This window comes from Marmota flaviventris, chromosome 10, assembly GCF_047511675.1.
Source record: "Marmota flaviventris isolate mMarFla1 chromosome 10, mMarFla1.hap1, whole genome shotgun sequence".
Classification (NCBI taxonomy): Eukaryota; Metazoa; Chordata; class Mammalia; order Rodentia; family Sciuridae; genus Marmota; species Marmota flaviventris.
Genome location: NC_092507.1, coordinates 356,671 through 374,204, shown reverse-complemented (window position 1 = coordinate 374,204; position 17,534 = coordinate 356,671). Strand labels below are relative to the sequence as shown.

The following is a 17,534-nucleotide window of genomic DNA, read 5'->3' as shown; positions in this document are numbered from 1 at the left end:
CATGTCATGTCTGCAGTGCCCTGAGACGCAGGAGCCCTGGGACACAGATACCCCACTCACATCTGATTTCCCGGGGCTCCTGCCGGCCCAGCCCTGAATCGCTAGTCCACACCTCCCTTCTCTGCCCCGCGAGGAGCAGCAGCCCCACCCCGGGCAGAGTGAGCTAGGGCCAGAGGCAGCCTCCCAGGACAGTGGGCTTGCCTTGGCCTGGCTGCACCTGGTGGGGTCTCCCACCACCCTTCTCTGGGCTGTGGTCCTCTTGACTGCAAGGATTGTGATGTTCAAGATGGAGCCCTAGAGAATGGGACCTGGGGTCCCACAGAGAGACAAGGAAATGAGAGATGAGACACCAAGAGCGAGGCCAGCACTGCAGAGCCACACTCGGGCAGGTGGCCAGGCTGAGGTGGGCCCCTCCTGGTGCCCGGCTCCACCTGCAGCCATCTCGGTGTGTCAGCCAGGGACCCCAGACCTGGACCAAGAATGGCCTGTGCCTCTCCAGTCAGTGTCCTGGGCGCTCGTGTTGATGGCTGAGTGTTCACACGGATGACATCAGGAACCTGAGGGTGTGTCCCAGTGTCCCCACACAGGTGCCCCTGAATGTCTTGAGTTTCTGTGGAGGGAGTGTGTGGGGGGTCTCTGCTCTGAAGCTAGGGCTTGCTTCAGGGCCAGAATTACCAGGCCCCTGTGCTATAATCATGGGGCAGGTTTCAGATGAGTCACTGAGCTCAGAAGTGGTCCTCGGCACCAAGGAGCCCCAGTCTTACGGACTTACGGACAGAGATGGTGGCCCAAGGTAGAGAGGTTGCTATCTAGAGCCTCAATCTGGCTCACCGTCACGGCTGCCCAGGGCATTTGGTGAAAGGGTCACAGGCGAGGGGCTTCTTACCCCCAACAAGGGGCTCCTGGTGCCCTGCCTTGGGGAGAAGCCCCTTGGGTGGCAGCAGGAACCTCGGGTCATCCATGGACTCCATCCTGTTCACTGACTGGGCTTCCAGGTTAGGCTGCTGTTGCAGGCAGGATTCCATCGCCTGGGACTTCAGCCGCCTGAGGTCTTCTGCAGCCTGGCACTTGGGCTGGAGAGCATTGTTGGTGTGGGCAACATGCCCCTGGCCTGCCAGCACAGTGTCACCATGGGCATTCCTGCCCGCCTGTGCGCCTGGTGGTTGTTTGGGTGGGCCTGGTGTGGAGTCTGGGGACAAAGGGTCTTTGTTTGGGAGGATTTAGGGCACTGCCCCTCCTGTGGGGCAGTGACTCACGGGTTCTTCCGGTGTGATAACATCAGTTTTGCAACAGCGGGCATGTCATACACATGGGCCGCCTGGCCCGGTGGGGCTCCTGCCTTCACCTGTACCCGCAGCCCCGAGACTGCCCTGCTGGGACACGGGTGTGCAAGGTGGCAGCCAGGGCAGAGCAAACGAGAAGTCAGGGGTTGGAGGCCCAGCAACTCCTTTCCACAGTGAAGTGTCTCCATGAGCTCCACTCAGTCCCCTAAGCCTGTGTCCACCTCTAGCCCCAAACCCTTCCCTGAAGGCCTCCAGGCCTGCAGACCCACATCAACCCCAAGGGCTCCCTCAGCGGCAGGATGTACTGAGGCCTGACTCTTGGAAATACTTCCAGACAGCTGTGTGTGGATCTTTCTCTGGGGCTGGGAAGCCTTACTGGGACACGGTTGGAGGGTGAGTCCTTGACCCTCTGTCACCGCCCACAGGGACTTGAGCTGGCGTGGCCATCCATCATGTCACTTCCCCTGGGGATCAGAGGTGGGTGGCTGGGAGTGTGGGGCCCCTCGGGGGAGGCTGGGCCAGCTGAGACCTTCAGACGCCACTGTAGGGAGGGCTAGGGTTTGGGTCACCTCCCTCTCTGGTCATAGGCTGGGTCAGGCTCCAGATTAGTGGGAGGTGGAGCTGGACATGGGCTCTGCTTGGGCTCCTGCCCCACCAGACCTTGACTCAGAGGGTGGGCTCTGCTTGTAGTGTTCACTCTGGAGAATGGAGATGACCACTGTCCAGGCTCCTATAGGCACACTCCACAGCTCTTGGCTGTTCCCTGGCTTCATGCTGCATTCAGCTCCAGGGGCAGCTAAGATGGGACAGGGCTCCCAGTGTTGCTGGCGAACTCTGGCTATGGACCTCCTTTGTGGCCCCACTGGAGCCAGGTGCCAGCTTCAGCCCATGGAGATGCTGCTGGCCAGGCCAGTGTAGAGGCCTGAGTCTGGCAGGAAGCAGGGAGTTCAGGGAACCCGGCCTTCTGGATTCTTCTGCACCCCCGGCCTTCCCTGACTTCTCCCCATAGTGTCCTGGGCCTCAGCCACCCTCCTTGTAAGCCCACCCACTGTGGATATTCCCAGGGAGGAAGGGATGAGGGGATCCAGAGAGGCATGCCATGCTGAAGGAATTCCAGGCATGTGGGGTGACGCCAGGCCCCAGGAAGCAGTGGGACATCCTAGGATTGTTGCAGCGTTGGTGGTGTGATCGGTGTGGGGAGCCGAGAGAGGAGGACACACTCGTGGAAACAGAGCTGAGGGGGGCTGGCAGTTCCAAAGGAGAGGGAACAGCTGCCCACAGAGGCCAGTTGATGGTTGGGGGGAGGGGAGCAGGGCTGCTGGGGCTTCAGGGTCCCAGGAACAGAGATCCCTGGGAGGTTGGGCTCTGGTCCCTCAAAAGCACTGTTTGCTTGAGGATGCTAGATTTTTTTTTTTTCCCCCTCACAGTTTTGCCTCATTTGGGCTATTCTGAAAAGGTCTGGGTGGATGGGTGCCTTGGGAGGACCCACTCTGCGGGCAGGTGCCTCCATGCCAACATGGGGGGCAGAAAAGGAGTGCTGTCCTCTGAGCCCCCACAAGGAGACCCTGAGGTGTCCCAGTGCCCTCTGCTCAACCGCACACCCTGCCTTGCAAGCCTAAGTATCTCAAGCCCCATGCCTCCTAAGGCCCTGACACTATGTCCCCATCTCCAGGACCAGGACAGCACGTGGCTACGGCCACTCCATCCGTGCCAGGCTTCAGTCTTAGGTCCCAAGTCCTGATAGTGCACTGATGCCATGTGAATGTGGGACATCAACCAAAGTAGGCTTTGCTCTGCTTTGACAAACCTGGTGTTCCAAGTTGGATTCAAGAGTCCCCCCTTGCAGGTCAAAGCCAGCTGCACACTGGCACCTCCATGTGGTTCGTCTGAATCCTAAAGCTCACAGCCCTGCCCACAGCAACGCACAGGCCCGGGGCCTGGCCTCAGGAACCTTCCCTGAACAATCGGCAAGTGTATGTGTGCATGTTTTCACCCTGACCGTGGACGTCTTGGGCATGTGATGCCTGTGCTGCTCTCTGGAGTACTGTGGAGGACAGTGCAGCCCTGGCCCAAGTCCTGCTCTGCCCCAGGCCATGTGGTCCTTGGAGTCTGCAGTCTCTCCAGGCTCCTTTTCTTCCCCTGAACAGTGGAGACAGGCCAGCTGCTCAGCTGATTCTAGGGTCCAGACCAGAGACCCCAGGTGAAAACGGCAAGTAGTTATCTGGGTCCTACGTTACCAGCACCCTTGGGGAACCTGCACCCCCTCAGTGGGCAGGGCCCTTCTGCTGCCCTGATTCTTCCAGTCCCTTCTAGGCATGATGTACAGGCAGGGTGTTCATCCTGGCTTCAGGGGCCTGCTGGACACTGCTGGCTCCACCTCCTCTCAACCCTGCAGCCTGGGACAGTCTGGCCCCATGCTCTCGGGTGGGAGATAAGTCTTCAGATGGCTGGCCACAGACCCTCTTCACCGCCTTCCAACAAAATAACCCAATCCTGTGCCTGAAATTCACAGCCCGAGAACTCCGAAAGACATCAGCCACCCAGTTACAGAACCCAACCCTGACAAGAAGCCGGGGCTCCAGCCGCACAGGTTGGAGGCTGCAGTGGCTCCCACCATCTGTCACCTCATGAAACAACCACAGTTTTCATTTCTTGTGTGTGGAGCCCAGGGCCTTGCACACATTAGTCAAGTGCTTCAACACTGAGCCATATCCCAGCCCCAGCTTTTCATACTCAATGGGCACAAAAACAGGGACGGATGAGGGATGTTAAAAATATGGTGGTTCCTGTGGTCAGTATGCCAGTGTGTAAGTCCTGGTCAACACTCCCAGGGCTTGGATTCCTCAGAGTGGTGCCAAGTCTGAGCAACCAGGAATCTAAAGGCCTGTGTGGAAACCTTAAAAGGAAAGTCTGTTCAGAAACAGACACACAACTGACCTGTGTGACAAAAAAAAAAAAAAAAAAATGGACAGCTTAAAATTCTTCTGTTTAACATACAGGGGCCTGGTCATCCACTCAAGTTAATTGAAAGATTAACCCACAAACTCCAAGTTCTGAAATAAAAATCTTTTTCTTAAATAATAGTAAAAAGAGACCTGCACACTGTCTGTGTGGAACTCTCATTGACACAAATGTACAATACTTACATACAGGTCACAGGCAACCACTGAATCATATTTACCATGAACTCACTCAAGAAACAGATCAAAATGCCATTAAAGCTAATTAATGTTAAACCAATTCAAATCTGACATGTGACAGACACAACTGACAAGACACAAGAGAGTGTGACCTATCCAAATAATGCAGTGACAACTTTGGATGGTGACATAGTTAGGCCGCAGGTGAGGGGAGCTGCTGGCCCCAGGGGCCAGGGAGGTTCCTCCTGCCCTCACCCAATGGGAAGCAGCAGCTAGGCTGGGCAAATGTAGGCCAAGACCAGGGGTAGGCGGAGCTGCATTATGCAGCACCTCCAGGAGTCTCCAAACCCACAAGATGTTCTTGGTTAGGACCACAAACGTGGCCACAAAAGCGCACAACTTGGGCGTGCGGTTGGGGTGAAGGGGGCTAGGTGTTGTTTGCTGCCGCCTGGCATCCGCTGTCACCGCATAAGCCAGGTACTTCTAGAGGGCCTGGCAGAGGAGTCTGTGTCCCTGGGACTCAGGGGATGCCCTCCTTCCGCTGACAGCACTGCGAAGGTGGCGCCGACCAGTCATAGACATAGGAGAGGCGCAGCTGCACCTCGCGCTTGCACAGCCGGCCTTCACGTAGCAGCATCTGCTGCTTCTCTAGCATGTCCTCCGGGCTCTGCTTGTGTGTCACCAGATATTGGTTGCTGCAGCCGCGCGACTTGTACTCGGTGTCGAAGCGCGGGTCGTGCTCCCGCTGCACGTCCACCGGTGCCAGCCAGGCGCCCAGAGACACGTCCTCACTATGCCACGCGCGCAGATACTCGCGGCTGAGGCGCAGGTAATGGACCAGGTCCGCCGAGAGCACGTAGCCCCCGCCCAGCGCGTAGGGGAGATAGTAGTCACAGAGTTGCCACGCAGCCTCGCGCCAGCGACCTCCGGGCTTGACGCGCCCGCGACCCGAGAAGAAACCCCAGTAGAGGCGGCGGCGGCGCGCGGGCTCGCGCGCGCGGAGCTCGGCCAGCAGCGCGTCCAGCCGAGCAAACGAGTCGTCGTCCGCCTTGAGCACGAACTCGAAGGCCACGTGTTCGTCTAGCCAGGCCAGCATGGCCAGCACCTTGGCGGTGAGGTTCTCGTAGGCGTCGCGGAGTGCGGGCAGCAGCAGCAAGTCTCCGTGCCGCTCCTGCTCTCGCTCCAAGGCGCGCCGCTGCTCCGCGCCCAGACCGCCCGTGCCCACGGCGAAGCGCGCCCACACGTCGCTGGTGCCGCCGCGCTGCACGGTCGACAGCCACGTGCTGCGCACAGCGGTACGGCGCTCGGCGGCGCGGGGCGCGCTGGCCACCAGTACGGCCAAAAAGGCGGCGGCGCGGGGCGCCGAGGCGGCGTCGGGAGCGGTTGCCTGGGACGCGCAGCGCGCCAGATACAGCAGCGCGACGCTGCAAAGCGCGAGGCCGCCCAGGCCCAGCGCCGCCCGGCGCCGCCACGCGCGCCGCGGAAGTCTCATCGCGGCAGCAGCCGCGCTGAATGCGCAGGCGTGGCGCCGAGGGGGCGCCGCGTGCATACGACACTCCCGGGCGTGTGGGCCTCTCTTTGGTGCTCCACCGGGCGGCGGGCCGTGGGCGGAAGTCGCCCTGAGGCCGCGAGTTCGGTAGTGCTGGGGTCCGGCCTTTTACCGGGGTGGGGAGGGCGGAGCCAGGACACTCATCACGTGTGCCCGCATGCTACTCTCCTTGGCTGCCTCGGAACGTCCGCGCGGGTGCTTCCGCCCGGGGGAAAGATGGCGGCGCCCACGTCCCCGACGGCCCGATGGCTTGCCCGCCTCTTCCCGGAAGAAAGATGGCGGCGGCCTGAGCCGAGGTGGCTAGCGGCGCGAGCGCTCCGCTGCGCTCCCGGACCGGCGCGTGCAGGAGGCGGTGAGTGAGGGCTGTGCCGGAAGCGCTCAGCGGCTCGCGAGTGCGCGTCCCGAGGTCGAGGCGCTTTGTCCGCTCCGGGTCTGCGTTCGCGGGCTGAGGTGGCTTAGCCGGCGTCCTCGGGCCCGCGGGAAGCCGAGGCTGGGCTCGGCTGCCCCGACTCCTGCTGCCTCCGTGCACGTCCACCCGGCGGCGGGGCTCGGAGCCTGGAGCCGAGCGCAGAGCCCCGGACCGTGGCTCGGTCTCTGGATCCTTGTTACGCGTGAGTGCGGCCGCAGCCGGTCCCAGAACTGCAGCCCCGTCCGGGGAGACGCGCCGCGCCCCCGCACTGCTGTCCCTTCCACACCAGTGGCACAGTCACGCGGGACCGAGGAACCGGGGCCAGGAGGAGCTCAGAGAGTGATAAATAAAACGTTGTAGGACATGCCGTCTTGGAAGTTTATCTGAGTGTGGCCCCATCTCTTCTTGGAAGAGTCAAGGCAGATGTTAACGTTTGGGGACGCGGTTGACAGACCCTCTTAGGTGCGTCCAGCTGCTGTGGGTGGGAAGGACTCCTCGTGGGGAAGTGACGTATGGAGCCCGGCTCCTTAGGAAGTCCCATTCCGGACTGGAGAGGCTAGGAAGTGAGCTTCCGACTGGTTCAGTCCTGTTGTTGCTTTCACGATAAGTATCTGCTGTGAACCCAGGAGAAATTTCACTGGACGGACTTCTGATATTTGTGATTATTTGAGTTACTTTTCACTAAATGTTGTGTAAGTACTAGTTTCCTTATGATTCATCAAAATAAATAGGATCAAGCTGGGTGTGGTGGTGCATGCCTGTAATTCCAGGGGGCTGAGGTAGTTGGAGAACAGCCTGGGCAACTTACCTTGTCTCAAAATAAAATGAAAAGGGCTGGGGATGTAGCTCAGTGGTAGAACACCCTGGATTCAACCCTCAGTTCCGAAAAAAAGGTAGGCTTGAGAACTGCCTAGATTGTGTCAAGGAGCAGAGCTCAGCTCTTTGCACCTGTGTGTGTCTATATCAGTGGTTAATGAAGTCAACACCAGAAGACAGCTGTCCTGGTCCTTGCCCCAGGAAGCAGCAGGGCAGGCTTGAGTTCTTTCCTTGGAGACCCCAGGTCCCTTCAGCTTGTGGCTCTTGGCAGGCTGTATGCCACCACCACCCACCACCTTGAGAGCAGCATCTCTGCTGTTTATGTCTCCAGAGGCAGCACTTCCTGAGTGTCTGGTGTGTGCTGATAGCGTGGTAGTTCTAGGAGACAGAGGCTGCATAAGATACCCCACTAGGATCCACAGGACTGTAGAGCAGCCACAAGGCACAGAGGTACCTGGAAGGGCTAGCAGGGGTTTGCCAGGTGGACAGATTTCAGGGGCACATGAAACACCTTCCTGGTGTTCCCCAATAGATGTGAATGAGGATGTGTGTATTGGGTCACACGTGCATAGAGGGATGTGTATATGCACATGTGTACAGGGGTCGGTCATTACAGTGTGAAGGGAATAGGGGTTGGATCCCTCCTGGGTGAGTGGGAGAGTTTGCCAGCACTCTGCATTAGGGTCCCCAGTCCTCACAAAACCCCATGTGTGGGGTGGTGAGCTTCATGATGTTCAGTGAAACACTTGAGGTCGGAAAGGTCGGGTGACTTAGCCAAGGTAATGGAGCTCTAGAGTGTTCAAGTGAGAACCTGGACAGTGAGTGATTAGCCCCAGGTACATGTTGGAAGAGGAGGGGTAGAGTCACGCTGTGTCGGCAGGTTATACTATTGTCATGGGGTAGTTGACCGCTTTCAGCAAGAGACAGCTAGAAACCCGGGGAATGAACCCAGGTGTGCTTAACCACTGAGCCACATCCCCAGCCCTTTTTATTTTTTATTTTGAGACAGGGTCTTGCTTAGTTGCTTAGGGCCTTGCTAAGTTGCTGAGGCTGGCTTTGAACTTGTGATCCTCCTGCCACAGCCTCCCAAGCCATTGGGATTATAGGCGTGAGCCACATGCCTGGCTGAGACCCAGGGTCCTTAAAAAAGTAGGGATGAGGTTAGGGCTGTAGCTCAATGACAGTGTTTGCCTACCCTGGGTTCCATTAGCACTGCAAAATAAAAAGAACTGCCACTCGTGGTCTTGATCCTGTGAATGAGGACCTCTGCCTCTGGCTGTAAGATGAGCATGTTTGCTGCAGTGTTTGCTGAGTTGCACTAAATGGTGGATCTGTGTTTTTTTCTAGACCATTAACTGCTTTTCAAGGTCTGGAAGCTCTGGGCCCTGGGCCTCAACCCGTGCCTCAGCCCTTGGTGGTGCCTGGGGCTTTGCTTGGAGCCACGGCCTTCTGCAGCTCCCCTGTGTCCAGCTCCTGGCCTGCACATTACCAGCTGTCCGCGCTTTCTGGCTCACAGCGATGGTGTCCAGGCAGGCTCCCCTCTGTGGCCTGGCTGCACACTGCCTCTGCTTCCTGGGCGTTATCCTTCTGATGGACGCATCTGCTCGACCCGCCAACCACTCTTCCACTCGGGAGAGGGCAGTCAACAGGGAGGAGAACGAGATCCTGCCCCCAGACCACCTGAATGGGGTGAAGCTGGAGATGGACGGGCACCTTAACAAGGACTTCCATCAGGAGGTCTTCCTGGGGAAAGACATGGACGGGTTTGACGAGGATGCAGAGCCACGGAGGAGCCGGAGAAAGCTGATGGTCATCTTCTCCAAGTAGGTGCCCATGCATGCCATGTTCACCCACAAGGTCCAGTCTGGCTGCTCATGGTGGGAGACGATGGGGGCCCCGAGGACATCCTGTACGGGACAGCACTAGAAGCTTGGGCTCATAAGGTCTGTGGTGCTGGGCTGAGGGTGGAGCTGCTGGCCCTGAGCTGTTTCCAAGCCTGGGTCAGCGGAGGTTCAGGGCCAGAGGTGAGCTGTCTGTGGACTCTGAACCAGGAGTCTCCCTGGGGCTATGTGTCAGCCCACGCGCACACGCACACTTACTCTCCCTCTCACACTCTCACACCTACCTTTTCTGCTGGCCACTACTGTGGTCAAGGGCATGGTGGGGTGGGGTCACAGAAGGTTGCACTTCTAGCTAGATGGGGAGCAACGCAGTGGCCACAGTCACAGAACATGCACATGGCTCCTATTGCTTCCTCTGTTCCTGTCGCCTGCCCCCAAGCCCTGGGTCTCTTCCTCCCTTGACAGGGTCTTTGCTCTGAGTCCTGCAGATGGGCAGGCATTTGTGTGGCCACCTGCTGCACAGTGTGCTCGGTGAACATCATGAGTGGAGGCCACAGGGTCTGGATGGTTCTGCTGCTGTGCCTGAGGGAGGGTCTGTTCCTCGGATGGACTTTGCCCCCAGTGGCAGCTGCCGACCACACCACCCACCTCTCCAGGGTTCCAGCAGCCCCCCAGAAAACCCTAAGCCCTGGTTTTCTGCATCACCATGGGGAGGGTGGTGTCACTCTTCCTGGCAGGTTGGCAGCGGCCTTTGGAGTCTTGAAGGCCAGTGATGGTGTCTGTCAGGGGTTCTGGGGGCCGTGTCTGATCTCACCCTCCGTCTGCTCTTCCACAGGGTGGATGTGAACACTGACCGGAGGATCAGTGCCAAGGAGATGCAGCGCTGGATCATGGAGAAGACGGCCGAGCACTTCCAGGAGGCTGTTAAGGAGAACAAGATGCACTTCCGGGCTGTGGACCCTGATGGCGATGGTACCTTGGGGCCTGGTGGATAGGGCTCCAGGCAAGGGACCAGAAGATCAAGGAAGCCAGAGGCAGGGGCCCCTGAGCATGGCAGGGGGCAGCATAGGGACACAGAGCTGCTGCCAGCTGGTTTGTTTTCACAGTGGCTGGCATTCACGGAAGATGTGGGATGCACAGAGTAGCAAGTGTGGTCCTCATGTTTCCTTGAAAGAAACTCAGCTTGTTAGGAGTTTGGGGCTCCTGCCCTGTGTACAGCCAGGCTGTGCCTCAGTTGGCCCTGTGTGATGGAGACCCCCGCTGGCCCTGCTGGTGAAAAGGCAGGTCCAGGTGCTGGCCCGGATTGTGGGCTAGGCACTGGGTGCTCCACCCCTTGACCACTGCCTTGGGGGGATGCTGAGAGCAGGTGGTCCCGGTCTTCTGCCCTGCAGCTCACTGTGACCAAAGGGTCTCTCACAGATGTCCTACAATAACTAAGAGTCTCTTTCGCAGTGCTTCCTGCCAAGTGTCCTCACAGACCTGTTCTTCTAGGCCGCGTCTCCTGGGATGAGTACAAAGTGAAGTTCCTGGTGAGCAAAGGCCACAGTGAGAAGGAGGTTGCGGATGCCATCAGGAACCACGAGGAGCTCAAGGTGGACGAGGAGAGTGAGTGCTGGGTCCTGGGCAGTGGGGCAGTGGGTCGCCTTGCTGGGTGTGTGTGGCCAGCTGTGGTCAGAGGGCACCTGAGCCTCACAGGTCTGTACAGGATGCCTGGCAGACCTTGCAAGGCCTGGGCCTGGGGATCTGCTCCAGTTGTATAGGGGAGGGTGAAGCACCCCTGGGCACGTGCGTGTGGTGTCCTCTGGACGGTGTGGGTGGGTGGGTAAGAGGGAGACGGGGGGCTGTGTGGAGATCCACACACCCTGAGGCACCCGCAGGGAGGGCGGAGAGTGGTGGGTAGGTGCTCTGGGGTGCATAACTGGCAGGCACACTGTACACCTCAGTGCCATGGCTCAGTTACGATCGAGGCCGATCTCTGGACTCGGGAGGCAGGGAGAGCTGGCCCCGTGAGGGGAGGCTCCATGGAGAGAGCAGCCTGGGCCCCGATCCCAGGCCCAGTGGTAGGCACGTGGGCAGGGCCTGGCAGAGACCTTCACAGAGCAGCAGTCAGGCAGGAGTGGGCAGCGTTCTGTGCCTTCAGGGGACCCCGCCTCAGTCAGGTGTGGGGTGTGGGGAGCAGGCCGACGGGGAATCCTCAGCCTGGTGTCAGCCATGCCGGGGCAGGGGCAGGGGCAGGGGCAGGGCCCGGCTCCAGGGGACTGTGGGGAGGACTGTCTCATGGACATGCCCTGTGAAGCAGGATGAGGGGACTAGACCCATCTGGCTCTGTGCCCTCCCTGTGCCCTCGCCCCTGTCATGCTGGATGGACTCCCTCGGCCCACGTCTGGCTCCACATAGGGTAGGCCCATGGTGTCCTATCGGTCCACCTTGTCCCCGTGGGGGCTGGTGCCTGTGGGCCCTGCATGCCACCCCCAGCTGGGGTGTGTGGCTCCCTGGCGGGGCGGGGCCCAGTGGGCAGCAGGGAAGCCTGTGAGCCGTGAGCCCTCCTGCTGCCCGTGCGCAGGCCCTACCATGGTAGTACTTTGCTCCTGTCTCTCTCTTTCCTCTCCGGTCTCTTCTTCTTTTAGATGGGTTCACACTCCTGGGTCCCAGCAGTCCTCTTGCCTCAGCCCCCATGCTGGGCTGACAGGCCCCATTGCCCAGCCCAGCTCTGTCCCGAAGGAGGGATTTGGATGTTTGGGTTTCCCTCCTCCCTGCTCACCTGTCTCTGCTGCCCCTGGAGTTCCCCTTCGGGGGGCCCTGGGGTGGGTCTGTCCTCCTGCGTAGCAGTTGGGAGCTGCTTTGGCTGGCCCTGTCTTCCACCTCATCTTCCTTTGGGGGCCGGTCGTCTCTGGGCCCCTTCACTTGGTGTGTCTGTCCTGGGTAGGACATGTCCTTCCTGCACATGCGAAGTCCCTGTCTGTCCTTGGAGTCAGTAGCGGTGTGTCAGGATTCATGGCATCTTGGGTGCCTGTGTGCCCCTGAGGTCCCAGTCCATGCTCCAGCCTGTACGTCGATCTTCTCCACCTCAGTCTGCTCCAGGTTCCTTGCTTGGCGCTCCCCTCTGGGGGATCCGAGGGATGGGGAGGCCTGGGGTCTTTGTCTTCTCCCTCGTGTGGCTCCCCGGGCACCTCGGTGCACTGCTGAGTCCTGGGCTGTGTTTCTGACGGACACTTCACGTCCCTCCATGTCTTGTCATGGCTTCCTCTCAAGGGAACCCCCAGATCCGGAGGTTCACATCCAGACCCTCTTCCCACAGAGGTCCCATCCACAGGTGCCAGGGAGTGTGTCTTGGGGGTTGGCCAGCAGGTCTTAGGGTAGTTCAGTGGGACAGTGCTACAAGACTCCTGTGCTGTCTTGTGGAGTGATCCTGCCCAGAGAAAGGGTCTTGGGATGGGCTGTTAAGCAGGTCTGCCTGTCCCATTTGGGTCTCAGGGTTGACCCCGTCCTGCCATCCATGGAGCAGCCAGGGAAGGGGGCAGCCTGTGTTGACCAAGCCCCGTGTCTCCCACCTTCCTAAATTTTTTTTGTTTTAATTTTTGGTTTGTTGAGATGGGGTCTTGGTCGCCCAGGCTGCCTTGACTCCTGGGCTCAGGCAATCTTCTTGACTCAAGTGTCTGCCATAGCTGGAACTCTTGGTATGTGCCACCACCCCTGGCTCCCATCTTTGTTCAGAGTCTGTCCTGTGAATTAGGCCACCACCGGGTGGCCTGTTGAGCAGAAAGCGCTGAGATGCAAAGGTCACCCCCAGCTGCCACAGCTAGGAGGGCTCCGGGTTCTGGAGGGGATTCTGTAGCCAGGATAGGGCCTGGGGCTGAGTCAGGACCCAGGTGAAGCCTCGCTGCAGGCACCAGGACGTGGTCACTGACCACAGTGGGTCCCAGGAGGATGAGGGTATCCTGTTTTGCCTGGGGACGTGTGGGGATGTCCCAGACCTAGGTAGCTGCTGCTTCAGAGAGCGAGGACCGTGTACACAAGTTCTTCGTGGGCCCAGCCGGGAGGGCCCCTGGGAAGCTCTGCTCACCACCTCAGTCATTTCTAGAAACTGGGTTTTCTGCAGCGCCGTGTTTGCTGGGTGAGGCTGCACGTGCAGTGAGTAGGGAGCAGGGTCATGCTGTCTTTCCTGCAGACTGCGGGGGTGAGTCAGCCCGCTGCGTGATTTCCACTTGTGCCTAGGAATAAACAGCCGGAGTGTGTGGGGCCAGGGGTCAGGACCGTGGGTCAGGGCCACGGGGGTCTGGGCTGTGTCAGAGGGTCCTGTGCTTCGCCTCGTAGGCCCTGCCCTCCCGGGTGGGCCAGGCCCTGGGCCTCAGCTCAGTGCGTCCTGCAGGCTGCTCTCTCGGAGCCTTCTGGCCTTGGTGCCAGGATGCTCACAGGCCTGCCTCTCTCAGCACAGGAAGTCCTGGAGAACCTCAGGGACCGCTGGTATCAGGCAGACAATCCCCCTGCAGACCTGCTGCTGACGGAGGATGAGTTCCTGTCATTCCTTCACCCTGAGCACAGCCGGGGCATGCTCAAGTTCATGGTCAAGGAGATCATCCGGGACTTGGGTAAGGCCCATCCTATGGCTGGGCTGCATCCGGCCCAGCAGGCCTCAGGCCTGGGGGTGACCCGTGACTTGGAGTGCCTGTGCTTCCTGAGTGGCCAGGTTTCACCACTCTGCTGCCCAGAGGCCGGGAAGGAGGGTAGGCCAGGCCTGGCCAGGTTTTGGAGCAGGTCCATAAGAGGCACCTGTTGGGTTCATAGTCTGCTGCATCGCCACACAAGGTGTCTTTCAAGTGTCCCCCCCCTCCCTGCCCCGTGTCTGTAGACCAGGACGGCGACAAGCAGCTCTCTCTGCCTGAGTTCATCTCGCTGCCTGTGGGCACCGTTGAAAACCAGCAGGGCCAGGACATCGACGACAGCTGGGTGAAAGACAGGAGGAGAGAGTTTGAGGAGCTGATTGACTCCAATCACGATGGGACCGTGACCATGGAGGAGCTGGAGGTGAGTGAGGACAGCCCTGGGGACAGGGCTGCATCCTGCAAGCCCACAGCAGTGACTGGAGAGAGGACGGCCACTGCGGTGGCCGTGGACCTGGGTAAGGCTGGCTGTGGCGGGTCCTTGGTTGTACCTAGCACTTCCCAGGAGGGCCCACCCAGGGTGGGCGTTGGCCTTTCTGCCCAGACACATCAGAGAGACAGAAACTCCCGGAAGACCATGGGGCCTGCTCCTGACTTGGCGGCTCGGTCCTTGGGAGGTGTTGGGATTCTGTCTTTTCCTGTTTTGTTTTTTTGTTTTTTAGTGTTAAATAGCTGTCACTGCAGTCTGTTGCCACAGTCGCTTTCTGTTTATTGGTGGTGCTGGGATAGGCCCTGGCCTCATGGACGAGGGCTCTGTCGCTTTGCACACCCTGCCCTGTGTCGGGGGCTCCTGGACCCTTTCTCAGGGCCCAGAAGGAAGCACACATTGCACCCAGTTCTGGAGGGGCCTGTGGGCTGGCAGGCGGGTGTGGGGGGTCTCGGGGCTCTATTCCAGAGCCCTCAGTGTCTCTGATGGTGAGCAGGGCTGGCTGCGGTTCAGCCCTTCATCAGCCCTGGGTTCTACGGCCGGCCGGGCCCTCCCTGCCTTGTGGCCACGCCAGTGTGTTTGGTATGACCCATTGCAGCCCCAGACAGGTGTTTCAGGCCCCCAGCTTCTTGTGTGCTTCCCATCCATCATCATCTCCCTTCTGGAACATTCCAGAACATGCCCACATCCCTGTCCTGCAACCAGTGGGCATTTTAATCGAGGAGCCACACTTTGAGTGGTTACAGCAATAAAGCCTTGTGCCTCTCCCCTGAGACGGAATGTGCCACTCTTTAGCTTGTCCCGGTGTCCATGTCCAGGTGTGTGGGGGAGGACAAGCTGGGCTGGGCCACTCAGGGTGTGGGGAGTGGACTGCTGACCATGCCGGCACTTGCCACAGAACTATATGGACCCCATGAACGAGTACAACGCCCTCAACGAGGCCAAGCAGATGATCGCCATTGCGGACGAGAACCAGAACCAGCACCTGGAGCCCGAGGAGGTGCTCAAGTACAGCGAGTTCTTCACGGGCAGCAAGCTCATGGACTACGCCCGCAACGTGCACGAGGAGTTCTGAGCGGCCCTGGGTGGGGGGGCTCGTCCCACCTGCAGGGGTCACCACCAGCCACAGTGTGCTGCCCAGAACCTTCCTTCCTGCGGGCCATGCACAGCTCTGGCTCAGTTCCCAGCCGCAGCGTGGCCCAGGTTCATTAAAGATCTGCTCACTGTCCTGTGTGTCCCTGTGCAGTGCGGGTCCGGCGGGTGGCCAGTCCCCAGGCCAGAGTGAGCTGAGCGTGCCCAGCCTGGCTCTGGCCTCTGGGCCTCCCTGGCTCCATCTCTTCTGAGAACTGCTGAGTTCTGCTGAAGGTGCTGACCGCGTCAGCGCTGGGCCCCTCGCGGGCTGCCCACACCGTGGGAAATAGCGTACCTCCTGCCGTTTCCTGGAAAACTAAAAGGACAGAATCAGCTCTGCTGGCAGTGGTCGGGCCGTCAGGAAGGCCCTGCTTCCTGGACAAGGCCCGGGTGGGTCACTGGGCGGGCCTGGGGCCTGTCGGACCACACGGGACCGCAGGCAGCCTGAGAAAACGCCAGCATTCCTGTCGCAAGGACCGTTGATCTAAAATAAGTCGGTTTTTCTCACGCTCCCTCCCAGCTGGGAGTGTCTTAGGCCAGGCAGTTCCACCAGAGTCTGTCTTTGTTTCTCTGTTTCTTTGTTTTGAAGACGGTGATCGACCTTTACTTTATTCATTTATTTATATGTGGTGCTGAGACTGGAACCCAGTGCTAGGCAAGTGTTCGACCACTCAGCCCCAGCCCCAGCCCCAGCCCCAGCCCCAGCCCTCGCTAGAAGTTTTTGAGGTGGGCATTTGGTTCACGTGAGGGGTTCCCAGCTTTTGTTAAACAGTTGATTGTACTAAAGATGGAAGAGGGCAGCCACAGAAAATGAGACAGCTGTGACCAGCGGGGACTGTGCCCATGGAGCTGGTGGGTGGCTTCGATGAGTCAGTCTTGTGTGGGGGTCAGCAGCAGAGCATGGGGGGGGGTGGAGAGCCGGACGGGTGCCTTAGGACGACTGGTGTGCCACCTGCCTCTTGCCATCCTGGGCCCACCCTGCGTTCCTGTGTGACTGGCCATCTTCCACCAGGACCTGCTTCTGTGCAGTATGGGTGGACCCTGACAGCTCTGAGGGTGTGTTAGCATCTGGATTGGTTTGTAGACCAGAAGAAAGACTTCAGATCCCAGACCGTGGTGTCAGCAGGAAAGTCCCCACAGGCTCTGCCTTCTGTAACGTCTCCCAAATGGCAATGCCCACCCTTCTGGGGTGTGACCACGTTGGGCTGGCCTGTAGCCTGTCCTTGCCAGTCAGTGCTCCTGGTCCCCCTCAGCTCATGGCCCTGGGCTGGGGCGGCATCTGAGAACTGGCCCGTGGGCAGTGCAGCAGCCGAGGTGTGAGCTGAGGGCAGGCTGGACGCTGTGGTGTGCACCTGTTCTTTCTGAGGCCCCCAGGTCAGCCATTTGTGACCCAGCTGCTCTGGGTACCCCTGTGACTGCCATACTCAAGGGAGGGGGGGACGCATGCACACACTGCCCTGGGTCATGGACGTGAGGCTGTGCTCGGGTCCTTTTGCTTACACCTGTGGTCTCCCCTGCAGACCTCAGGGATCTGAGTTCAGTGGACAGAGTGGAGGCAGTTCCTGACAGTGCCTCTGCAGACCTGGGACTTCCCACCCAAGGCCATGGGAACTGCACAGGCAGTGCCACTGTCACTGCCGGCAGGGCAGCTTCAAGCAGGGGATGCTGCTTCCCAAATGAACCTGCTGGAGGGTGGGCAGCCAGCATCCAGGTTTCAGTGCACCTCAGGTCACCTGTGGGCAGGTGCCAGCCCCTTGGCCAGTCATGCACAGCTATGGGCAGAAGAGACCAGCCTTGCCAGAGGGGCAGGCAGAGGAGGAAGGCTGCTTCAAAGTGGAAGAGGTGCACATCAAGACCCCCAGCTCACCCTCAAAAGAAACCATTTGGCAAATGCAGGCTTCTGGCTGCTCATGGGCCACGGGTTTAAAGACGAGGACCTTCCTTCCTCCAAGACCCCACTGCACTTAGAGGCTTGGGAGGGGGGTGGTCTCTCCTTCCACTTCCTTCCAACTGCTGTCTGGTCCCCACTTGGCCCCGCCTCCAGGCTGGGAATTTCCTGCAGGTGGGCCCGGCCACTCTCACCTGTGTGGCTCGTGGGTGGGGGATTTCCAGCCCCTTCCCTCTGCTCATCCTGCAGGGGTGGGGAACTCCATTTGCAGCTTTTAAAATTAACTCGGGAATAGATGATCCTGTCATGGCACAATTTAATAGGTACAGAAGGGACAGAGAGAGCCCTCCCTGTCCTTACCCGACCCATTTTCTTCAAGCCAGAGTGGT

General features: G+C 59.5%; 2 protein-coding genes across 4 annotated transcripts; one reads left to right on the top strand and one right to left on the bottom strand.

Moving 5' to 3' along the window:
• Positions 1-4,334: 4,334 nt before the first annotated feature.
• Positions 4,335-6,131, bottom strand: B3galt6 (beta-1,3-galactosyltransferase 6). Its single transcript, XM_027947660.2, has one exon. The coding sequence runs from the start codon at positions 5,970-5,972 to the stop codon at positions 4,944-4,946; it is 1,029 nt and encodes a 342-aa protein (XP_027803461.2). The 5' UTR covers positions 5,973-6,131; the 3' UTR covers positions 4,335-4,943.
• Positions 6,132-6,236: 105 nt separating this feature from the next.
• Sdf4 (stromal cell derived factor 4) lies at positions 6,237-15,354 on the top strand. Of its 3 annotated transcripts, none has more exons than XM_071617236.1 (7): positions 6,237-6,324; positions 8,545-9,020; positions 9,874-10,010; positions 10,491-10,643; positions 13,469-13,627; positions 13,888-14,063; positions 15,025-15,354. In XM_071617236.1, the coding sequence occupies exons 2-7, from the start codon at positions 8,716-8,718 to the stop codon at positions 15,199-15,201; spliced, it is 1,107 nt and encodes a 368-aa protein (XP_071473337.1). In that variant the 5' UTR covers positions 6,237-6,324; positions 8,545-8,715; the 3' UTR covers positions 15,202-15,354. The 3 variants fall into 3 exon arrangements, with proteins under 3 accessions (XP_071473337.1, XP_034492611.1, XP_071473338.1); XM_034636720.2 differs by having other exon boundaries at positions 6,239-6,324; positions 10,530-10,643; XM_071617237.1 differs by lacking the exon at positions 6,237-6,324 and adding an exon at positions 6,749-6,843.
• Positions 15,355-17,534: the final 2,180 nt, after the last annotated feature.